We start from the raw sequence: 11,192 nt of genomic DNA on the forward strand, positions 1-11,192 counted from the left end.
GTCAAGCCTCTCGCCTGCGGCCCCACTCCCCGTGTCCCGCGTCCTAGCCGACAATGGCAGGGCCTCTGCGCGCCCCGCTGCTCCTGCTGGCCATCCTGGCGGTGGCTCTGGCAGTGAACCCCGCGGCCGGAGCGAGTCCCGGGAAGCCGCCGCGCCTCGTGGGAGGCCCCATGGACGCCAGCGTGGAGGAGGAGGGTGTACGGCGTGCGCTGGACTTTGCTGTCAGCGAGTACAACAAAGCCAGCAACGACATGTACCACAGCCGCGCGCTGCAGGTGGTGCGCGCCCGCAAGCAGGTGCGTGTCGCCCCCCGCAGGATCCCGAGCCCTGGCCCCGCCGCCCCAGCCCGCCCCGCGCCGCTCCCGGACCCCGCGCTGCTCCTTCTCCCCGGCACCTGGGCTTCTCGCCCAGACCCTGTTCCCGGTCTTCGCTGTCACCCTGGAGCCCTTGGCGGGCGTGTCCGGGAATGCCCCGAGTCTGGTCTGGCTTGGAACCGCAAGGACACGCCAAGTCCGCGCCTGGCGCCTGAGATCTGCTTCCAGGCGCCAGCTCGAGCGGCGCCGCAGCGCGGGGGCAGGCACAGGACGTCCCACCCAACTCTGTCCAGGCCTCCTGGGACGCGGGGCTCCGGGTGCGCTGCTGAATACGCAGGAGAAGGAGAAAACAGAGCCCCTCATCTGGCTGCCTCCTTGTTCTTCCGCCAAATAATTTTTAAACACTTTAGTTTAACTTTTTATTCTCACATAATTTCTGACTTACAGAGCAGCTGCAGAAATAGTACAGGGCATCCCTGTAGAACTTTCACCCAGATCCCTCAGATGTTAGCACGGATGTTAACATTGTGCCGTTTGTTCCCCCAGCTCGCTTTCCGAATGTGAATATGGGTGTGTGTGTGTGTCCTGTATATGCATTTTTTTGCCTGAATCTTTTGAGAGTGAACACTTCAGTGTGTTTTCCTTAAAACAAGGGCAGTATCTCACATAACCACGATTCCATTTTGAAAATCAGCACTGACACATTCATGGTCTAATGCTCAGACTCATTCAACTTTCCCTGACTGCTGAGGGGCTTCACGCCCTAGGACGCTCCCGGGCCGAGTACCTGAGTTCAGCCCTGTCCTGTCCCCTCTGCCTCTTTTCACCTGCAGCAGCCGCTGGGTCTGTACCATGACAGTGCCATTTCCCAGGATCCAGCAGGTGTGGGTGGAGACTGTGCTGACTCTGGGTGGGCTTGGTGCTGGTCAGGATGAGATCCAGGCCATGAGGCTCGTCCTTCTCCCAGAGTCCTCTCCACAGGGGCCACACCTGGGCCTGGCTCCTTGTCCTGCAGAGCCCTGCTTCCCTTCCCAAGTCACACCCCTGGGCACAGCCCCCTAGGACTGGGGGCCTTCACCCTCAGGCCAACTGACCACCCCCTAGAGCCCAGGGCAGCTGAGTTCCTGCTGGGGCGGAGCATGCCTGACCCTGCTTCTACCAGCTGATGCAGAGTTAGACCTCAGCCAGATGAGGACAGCAGCCACCCAGCAGAGCAGAGTAGGGGGTCAGATCAGGAGGGAGCTTCAGTAGGGCTACCAGGTCCAGCTTGACCTGCATCCCATGTCAGAGCAACAAACAGTGACACAGACTTTAGAGCTCCTCCACTTTTCTCTTGGAAATTCAGAGGAGTCCGGACCAGCCCCGTTTCTCCTCCTGCATCCGTCAGCTGGGGCCCTCTCCCTGCACAGGAGGAGGACTCCCTGGTGTAGGGTCCCCACTGGCCTGCACCCCTCTCTCACTGGGAGTGAAGCACGGGGCATTGTAGATCATTGGACCCTGGAACCTATTTTACAGAGCAGCAGACTGACACCAGAGGGATCACAGGACTTGCATGTGGTTCTACAGGACTTGTGTGTGGCTCCACAGGGCAAGGTCTAGCACCCTGGTCCCAGGGTCCCTCATCCCGTGCTTCTCCACAGTTCTCACCAGTCATGTCTGGGGGTGGCACTGTACAGGGAAAGCATTCAGTTCTCTTCTGAAGTTGCAACCGTAAGACTCACTTTAGAAATACTGCCTCGAAAATCACACCTGGAATGGAGGCATGTGGGAAGCAGTTTATTGGCCTAAAACATCAATGTATGTGAGCATCTCATCTCCTATTGATAAATGAGGGAAAATACCTCTGGGTTAAATGAGAGGAATGAGATGCTCTGTGGACTGAATGCCAGGAACTGGAAGTTTGCGGAAATTTCATCATCACATGAGAGCCTTCCTAGAATAGATCCAGTGTCCCTGCCCCCTGGGTCATAGGTAGCAGAATTCAGTTAATCCTTGGNGACAGTGTGGGTAGCTCGTGAAGGTAGGCTTGAAGCCCCAGGCAAGCCCAGTGACCCAGTCACAGTGAAGTGCCTGTGTGTATAAGAAACTGACAGAGCATGCCGTCCCTGCCTCCTGCTCTTTCACATGTGTAGATCGTAGCTGGGGTGAACTACTTCTTGGACGTGGAGTTGGGCCGAACCACATGTACCAAGACCCAGCCCAACTTGGACAACTGCCCCTTCCATGACCAGCCACATCTGAAGAGGGTATGTGCCTCATGTGGGTCCAGGGCCAGTCATACACTGCAGAGGGGTGTGTGTGTGTGTGTGTGATGTACATGTTCTGGAGGGTATGTGTGCGTGTGCCTGAGTGTGTGTACATATGGAGATGCACGTGTTTCCATTATAGGTTTGTGTGGGGAGGTCATATGAGTGTGTGCTAGTGGGTGTGTGCATGTGTTGGGGAGGTGTGGGGGTCTATGCATGGATGTGTGTGGGTGTGTGAGTGCGCATGCGTGTGCACATATGTGTGGGGGGTCTGTGCGCATACATGCTGTATGAGGAAGTGCCTGCACTGTATGTGTGCATGTGGGTAGATAGAGGTGTGAGGGAGTATGTGGATTCACGCATAGATCCGTGTGGGTGAGGGTTGGGGTGAGTTCATGTGGAGGCCTGTGTGTGTGTAGATGGGGCAGTGTGGAGAGGGCTGATGAATCTGATTTGCTAAGAGGGCGTTAGCTTGGGAATGGGGGTACTGGGAGCCCCACCCTGTGTACTTTGGAGTGTTGCCTGCTGGACTGTAGGAAGCAGCTGCAGGGTTGGGTGCTGCGCAGGGAGAAGGGGCTCTGTCTAACCCCAGCCTCAGGCACCTGCCCGCAGCCACAGCCACGCTGAGCAGATTACAGGGTACTAGAGGCCTGTTAGCAGCCAAACCCTCAGACCTGCCCCAGCTCACCCAACACCAGCTTCTCCAAGGACCCAGGATTTCTTGTAGCATCTTTGCTCAGGGGAGAGTCACATGCTCTTTGTTATCTCCTCACCACCCCAAGCACTATGAGTTGCAATTTCCAGTTCCCTGGTTTCTTCCCTCTGGCCCCTCTTAGCGCTGACCTGGGTGCTGGAGGTGGTAGGAGCTGGGGGCAGTGAGCTGCCTCCCCCTGCTCTGCACCCTTAGGGCTCCCGAGGCCTTGCACAGGCTGCTCCTCATAGGGCTGTGCTGGGGCAGGAATCCTGCAGGCTGAGGTGGGTGCCACCTGGTGGAGCTGGAGCCCTGGGAGAGGGATGGAGCAGTCACTGCCCAGTCCAGCAGTGCTCTGGGATCAGCAGGGGTGGGTGGAGGGGTAGGTAAGGGCCAGTGTTTCACTTCCATCCTTCACTCCCACTCTGATGTCCTGTGCCTGGGCATCTTCCGCTTTGAACTGTAACCCACACTGATTGTCCCCTCTGTTTTCTTTCACAGAAAGCATTCTGCTCTTTCCAGATCTACACTGTGCCTTGGCAGGGCACGATGACCTTGTCGAAATCCACCTGTCAGGATGCCTAGGAGTCTATACCAGGCTGGCCTGTGCCTATCACCTCTTATGCACACCTTCCACCCCCTGTATTCCCACCCCTGGACTGGTGGCCCCCGGCCTGGGGAAGGTCTCCCCATGTGCCTGCGCCAGGAGACAGAAAAGGCAGCAGGCGGCCTTTGTTACTCAGCAGGGGGCTCCGCCCGCCCTCCTTCCTTCTTGCTTCTCACAGCCCCAGTGTGTGGTGCATATACCCCACCTCCTGCAATAAAACAGTAGCATCGGCTCCCTCTGAGTTCTGGGCTGTCTGGGGATGTGCACACAGGCAGGGTTTCCACAGTTCCTTTATGAAGCCTCCTCATCCTGCTGGTGTGGAGATCAGAGGAGTATCTGGGAGCTGACGCAGCCACAACAAGGCTGTCAGGGGAGCTGCTGCTATAGGAGACGTGAATCTCAGAGCAAGGAGAGAGCAGCCAGGGGCTAGGAACCCAGGCATTCAGCCACAGCAGCCCCTGGTGAGGGGTTCAGGGAGAGCAGGGTGCCCAGGCTGCTGCCCCCAGAAGCTGGGCTGGTGCTTTGGGCTGAGCTCCTGGTCAGACCAGGAGGAGGGGGCTGGCTGTGTCCACAGGCAGAGGCCAGGCCTCGGTAGAGCTCGCCAGGCCGTAGGTTCCATCTGTGCTTGCAGAGTTGAGCAGACTCCAGGGACTGAGCTGCTCTCATCATATCCCCTAGACACTAAATAGGTAGTGATCGATGTGTGTTTCTTTCCAAGAGACTTAGGCCCCTACATGGAAACAAAGTCCAAAAAGCCTGTGTGTGTAACTGAGCCGGAGAAATGTCAACCAGACCAGAGACCGGCAAGATCACACAGAGAAAGCAGCACCTGCTGTCATCCATCCTGGGAGGCTGTGTCCTCAGAGAGTTTTACAGGCTCATGGCCACCAGCCCTTTCTCTGGACTTGGATTTAAAACAAGTTTTGTCCAGCTTCATGGTAGGGATGAAGTTAAAGCACAAATGAGACTGACAATGCAGTGGACTCTTCTTTTTCCAAAGATGAAGAGAGAACATTCCCTTCGTGTCAGCATCATTCTATAGAATAGTGGATCTTTGTCACAAGCAGGAGGCTACAGTCCTAGGACACAGCCCACCCTGCATGGTCCTTCCCTTTGCCATTTCAGGACAGGGGTGCAGCCCTCACAGCCAGTGCTGCTAGGGCAGGTCTCCCAGGTACCTTCCAAGCTCCACGCTGCACTGACGCCCTCTTTTGGCCACTGCCGTGAACACTGAAGGTGAAATGATGAAAATCCACTCCAGTAGCCCCAAGGACATGCTGTCCCTGCAAAGCCAGAGCAGGGGATACGGCAGGGAGAGTGGAGAGCATCTGCTTCCATTTCCTCTCCACCCTGACTTGCTTTAACAGAGTATTTGGGGTGAGGAAAGTGTAACAACGCCTAGGAGGCCATAAGCTGAGGAGACTTGTGTCTGGCCTCGCCCTGCTGGGGGTGGGCGGACTTAGTGACTCAGTTTTCTGTTGGGGATTGGGGGATAGAAGTGGTGGTTGGGGTCAGGGGTAAAGGGTCCCTGCAGGGAGGTGCTCCTGGCTTTCTACCTGGGTAAAAGATCTCCTGTGACACAGGCAACAACCATCCAGGCACACAGTGGAAGTGAATAGCTGACTGTGTAGCCCAGTCCCTTTTCTGACACACTTCGTCCCTGGGGAAGTTGAGGTGGGGTGTGGGCTGTACACAGGACTCCCCAATCTCCCTGTATGTCTCCTCCCTTCCCTGCCCTCCAGCCGTTGGCCCCATGGCCCACAGCCATCAGAGAAGCAGGTTGGTGCCACCCCTGCCTCTCCTCTGCAGCCATCAGGCCTGTAAATGCCTCCCTTGGATCCCCATGAGGCCAGTGAGCCAGAAGCCCCTCTGACCCAGAGGTTACTGTGACCAGCACATCCTGGAGAGGAGGCTTTGCCCTTGCACCTTTCATCTGCAAGAGTTACTTTTACATTTATTTTAAAAGTTGGTTTAAGTGTATACTTCATCTACAGTTATCCATATAAATAGATTCATTACAGGGCCTGGCTCTGAATAATCAGTAAGTTGAAGAGGCTTTTTCATTGATCTGGCTCTACATTGGTGGCTTTATAACATAGTGCTTTGACACCTCTTGCATTGTGATACTGGTGAGCATCAGGGCGGGATCAGGAAGGGCCCAGTAGCTTCCGAGCTCCCTAGCATTCTTGCCCTGAAGGAAGCCAGCCTCTGCAGAAGGATCCCTCTCCCCAGGACGGTCAGGCCGGCAGGGTGTTCCTCGATGGCAAGCCTGCACACGCCTGCCCTCAAAGTCCAAGGGAGCTGAGAGGCCAAAGAAAGGCTGACAAGTCTAGTTTCTTAGAAAGAAAGTTGTTAACAGGGACTTGCGAGCAGAAACCATGTCCTGCGTGGCCACAGGACACTGGATCCCCATCCCGTTACCCCAGACCCTGGGCTTGTGTGCCACAGGGGAAAGGGTATAGGAGCTTCAGAAGGAATTTACCTAAGGGCTGGATTTACAGCAAACAGCAGATGAAATAGAAATCTTAGAAGCATTGATGGAACTGAGGCTCAGCATTGGCATCCAAGATGGAGTGGCCTTAGCCTCCACAAGAGACCTCCCAGAGCCGCTCCAGGTGACAGCCCACAGCAGGTTTCCGTAACCATAGGTCAGTTTCAGGATCTCGGTCCTAAATCTGCCTTGTGCTTTTCCATTTTTTTTAATTACTCCATTTTAAATATAATATTTTTATGTCTTTTAGGTAAGAACCATTCTCCATTCTGTTTATTCTTTATTCCCCCAAAATTTTGTTTTCTAAATGTATTTGTTCCTCCAAATGAAACTGTTTTCTCATGTTCAATAAGTAGAAATATGTTTTTTTAGGAAAAAAAGTTGACAACGTTGAACATTTGAGTCTTTCATTTTAGAATATCATGCATCTTGCAATACATTCCTGCTTTTCTGATGGTCTTCAGAGAGTAAATTTATGCATCTTTTATATTTTCTGTGAAGTTTAATCCTGGATATTTTATATTTTGGTCAGGAATATTTCCAAGTATTGTACCTCTAGTCTTTGCTGATAGACTAGTTAACAGTTCAGTAGAAACTATTGATTTTGCCTGGTTTTTTTCCTCTGCCTTTGGTGGTTTTTTCAGGACTTAGAGGCTTGGGATGCTGCCAGCCTTGATGCTGTGAGAGAGAGGGAGCTGGCTTATGACTGCTGGCGGGAGTGACCTCGGACTAGGCCACAAGCCTCCCTGAAAGATGGAGAGAGAGCAGATCACCAGCCCTGTCCCGTAACTCCAGGGTGAAGGTGCAGAGATGAGGCCCAGGAAGACGATCCACTCCAGTAGCCCCAAGGCCAGCACCCTGCAAAGCCAGAGCAGGGAACACGGCAGGGAGATTAGGGAGCATCTTCCTCCTCCTTATACTCTGCTGTGCTGTCTGAGTTCATTACTCGAACACACAAAACTGAGAAGCCATGAACAAAATGGTGACTAAAGTAGGGAACAGTCATTCCTTTAATTACCCATACCCCCTCTCACCCTTGGCCCTGAGATGCCAAGTGGGTCACTTCCGAATCCTGTCACCTGAGGCTTATGGGGTCAAGTCAGATGTGCTCAGGCACTGTGACATCAGCTGGCGCTCTGGCTCCCTCGAGACCAGGTCAGGCTCATCTGAACTCTAGTTTCACGCTTGGCTGTACACGGCGTCACTGGGAAGCCTGGCTGCACGTGGCAATCCCATGGTCCCATTCGGAAAAGTTGATTATGTTCTGGGATGGGATGTGGACATTGGATGTTTAAATACTTCTCCCATTGCTTCCCCAAGGAACCACTGAACTAGAACTCAATTAGAGTCCCAGTCAAAGCCCAGTTGCTCCTAAAACATCTGCAAATTGCAGCAGGTAAAGATATTTTTATGGTCACATTTGCCTGTGGACACACCTTCCTTGCCAGGTATCTCTGCAAGTGTGTAGCCCAGCCCCCATGATTTCCAGTGAATGAAACACAGCAAAGCAAAAGCAAATGGCAATTCCTTCCATCAAGGTTTTGTTTGGGGCAATGAAATGTGTTGGTGATTTCAGAAAATCACCTGCTGCCCTGTGGAAAAGTAACCCCCACACTTCAAACCCAGCACTAGGTATTTCTGTCCTTGAAATGCCCTTGGCTTCCCTCCCAAAGGTAGTTACCCCTTGACCTTCACATTCCACCCCACACCAGTCACTGGCCTTTCCACTGCCTGCCCTTCACCGTGGCATTTCCCATCTGTCCACACCATCTTCCCCACCGGGTCCCTCAGCAAGTCCAAAAGCTTCTTTGTGAGGTAGAACAATTCAGCTCTTTGTAGACTTCCCCACACCCATCAAGGTGCTTATAAACCAAAGGCCTTCCTAGTGAACAGGACCATCTTCTTTGTGAGGGACTTTAGATCACGAATAGCAACAGTTATTTATTTATCTATTTTACCCAAATCCAGGACCCTGATGAACAGAGGAAAATGCTGCCTTTCCTGAATGGCTACTAGGCAGGAAATGATGCTGGGAAGTGTTTACCCCGCAGGCTCTGTGCCTTCTCTGACTGGGCAGCTCATGCTGTATGCATGGAGACATCATTACCAAACACAGCTCCGAGGCCAGCGTCTGACTCACAAGCTGTGACTGCCCCACCTTCTTACAACAACGATAGCCATTTCCCCGTGAGGATCCACCCCTCCTCCCCTCTCACTCCGCCTGTTTCCAGGGAAGCTGACTCTACTGTTTGGACCACAGCTTGGAGCACTTGACCCCAGCTAAACTGGTCAGGGCAGTGGGTCTCCCTCCCCTGAAGCCTCAGTGATTGGCGTGAGGACAACAGTGACCTATGTGTGGCCGCCTGGGACCCAGGAGGCTTAACAGAGGGATTTTGTTTGACTATGTGATAAGCGGGTTCTTCCTTCCCTGCTGAGTGTGAAGATAAAAAAGACATGAGGTCTGGGGCCCACTTGGAGCCTGTTTGAGAACGAAGCCAAGTTATGGGGAGCAGCAAAACTAAATCAAGAGACAGCAGGAAAGCCAGGCCTAGCGGTGCACTCCCAGTTATTCCGTAGGCTGAGGTGGGAGGACTGCCTGAGCTCAGCAGTTTGAGGTTGCAATGAGCCGTGATTTCACTACTGAACTCCAGCCTGGGCAAAAGAGTGAGACCCTGTTTCTCAGAAAAAGAGAGAGAGAAACAGACAGACAGACAGCAAGGAGCAGGTGGGTTATAATGTTGGAGTCCCTGCACTAAGCAGAGCCTGATGCCCGCCCTTGCTCTGAGCTTCCTAGTTATATGAACTGACTACCAGGCCAGTTGGGTTGGGTTTCCAGCCCTGTGCTCTTATCTGTCCTCACTGATAGACAAAAATAACTCATTAGTCGGTTCTCAGACCCACAGTCCCATGACATTTCTTGACTGTTTCAGAAGTAATACCTCAAGGGCCAGCCTGTAGAAAGTGGAGGACCTGCCCCCTGGACCTTAGAAGTAGCAGCCACTCTTAAAAATGCAAGGACAACAGATGTCACCATGACTGAAAAATAGAGGCTGACCCTGCCTCTGAAGATGCTGCGATTGACTCGTGTTCAAGGAGATATTAGCTGTCACTTCCTTTCTTGTGATATAGTCGGCCTCATCATTAAGCTGCAATCAGCCAGAAGTGTAGCTGTGCCCCTGGGATTGAAATCAGCAGTCAATCTGGACATGCTTTTTCCATCTTCATGAAGTACCGCCCCAGTACCAACCAAATTTATCATAAATGGAATTGATTTGAACTCAGGAAATCCTCAAATAGGCCAGAACAATTCACTAATTAAATTCATCCCCAAAACAACAACAACAACAAAAAACACGAAAAAACAACCCACATGATAGGAAAAGAATTTGCAGATTATATATCTGATATAGAACTTGTATTCAGAACATATAATGAACTCTTACAACTCGAGAAGACAGGTAACCCAATTAAAAATTCTTTTAAAAAAGAAAACCGAATTTAAAAATGAAGACAACCTAACTTTTATATAACTCAAAATTGTTAAAGAAACAACCCAATTTAAAATCCTAAAGGATTTGAATAAACATTTTCCAAAGAAGATATGTAAACGGCCAATAAACACATAATAGCTAATAAACACCATTAGCTGTTAGGGAAAGGCAAATCAAAACCACAATAAAAAGCAACTTCACACCCACTACATGGTTGCGGTCAAAGAGACAGAAAATAACAAACTGGAACCTTTATACATAGCTGGTGGGAATGTAAAATGGTGCAGCTGCTTTGGAAAACAGTTTCACGCATTTTCAAAAGGTTAGACCTACCGTATGACCTAGCAACTCTACTCATATTTATATGTCAGCTACAAATAAAAACATTAAGTTCACCAAAAATGTGCACATGAAAGTTCATAGCATCATTATTAATAAAATCAGAAAAAAATATAAAAAATAACTCAAATGTCCATCAACTGACAAATGGATAATCAAGATGTAGTGTTAGTATAGCCAGACAATGGAAAACAAACGGGCATAAAAAAGAATGACATCATGACCCATGCTACCATGTGGAGCAATCTTGAAAATGTGCTAAGTGAAAGAAGTCAGCAAGCCATGCTGAAACAAGTCAGCATTCATACAATATGATTCAATTTATATGAAATACCCAGAGCAGAAAAATATATAGAGACAGACTGTAGAGTAGTGGTTGTCTAGGGCTGGAGGCAATAGAAGGCAGAGTGACTGCTAATAGGAGGTTTCTTTGGAGGGATCATGAAAATGTTCTAAAATCAGACTGTAAGTCTATTTGCACAATTTTGTGAATGTACTCGGAACCACTTTAAGTGGGTGAGGTATGTGAAAAGTAAATGTCAGTAAAGCTGTTTTAAAAAATTTCATCCCAAAGCTACATTTTACCCAAGGCAAATGTTTACTACTACTTCTCTTTCAGTCCCAAATAATTTTAAGCCATGCATTCCAGTCAAGCCTCAGCAAAATTAAACACCACCACAACTTACTCCAGTTACAAGCCAATGTGGAAATGCCCCACACTTGACCATAAATTTACCACCCAACCCCCATCATCTCATTCCCAGGAAAAATTAAACACAAGGTCAACTCCCCTTGCAAGCTGAAGTCCAAGACATTGAAGTCTAAAGAAATTACAGCCCACAATAAAATCCTTAAAGTATACAAACAATTCTTCCCAAATTCTTATTTGGCTCATCTCAGGCTTTTAACCACTGAGATCCCCAGCCTTAGTGCATGCGTGGCAGGTGACGGCGCAGTGCCTGTAGCCCATTTCTCACTGTGACTGGGCGTATTTTTTAAAGGTAGAGAATCCC

The 11,192-nt window shown here is 50.8% G+C and overlaps 1 protein-coding gene across 2 annotated transcripts; it reads left to right on the forward strand.

Moving 5' to 3' along the window:
* The first annotated feature begins 6 nt into the window (after nt 1-6).
* CST3 (cystatin C) lies at nt 7-9,863 on the forward strand. Of its 2 annotated transcripts, XM_017847849.1 has the most exons (4): nt 7-296; nt 2,447-2,560; nt 3,753-3,838; nt 8,318-9,863. In XM_017847849.1, exons 1-3 carry the CDS (start codon nt 54-56, stop codon nt 3,834-3,836), a joined length of 441 nt encoding a protein of 146 aa, XP_017703338.1. In that variant the 5' UTR covers nt 7-53; the 3' UTR covers nt 3,837-3,838; nt 8,318-9,863. The 2 variants fall into 2 exon arrangements, with proteins under 2 accessions (XP_017703338.1, XP_017703337.1); XM_017847848.1 differs by lacking the exon at nt 8,318-9,863 and having other exon boundaries at nt 3,753-4,090.
* The last annotated feature ends 1,329 nt before the right edge of the window (nt 9,864-11,192 follow it).

Source organism: Rhinopithecus bieti, unplaced genomic scaffold (genome assembly GCF_001698545.2).
Source record: "Rhinopithecus bieti isolate Rb0 unplaced genomic scaffold, ASM169854v2 scaffold_31056, whole genome shotgun sequence".
Lineage (NCBI taxonomy): Eukaryota > Metazoa > Chordata > Mammalia > Primates > Cercopithecidae > Rhinopithecus > Rhinopithecus bieti.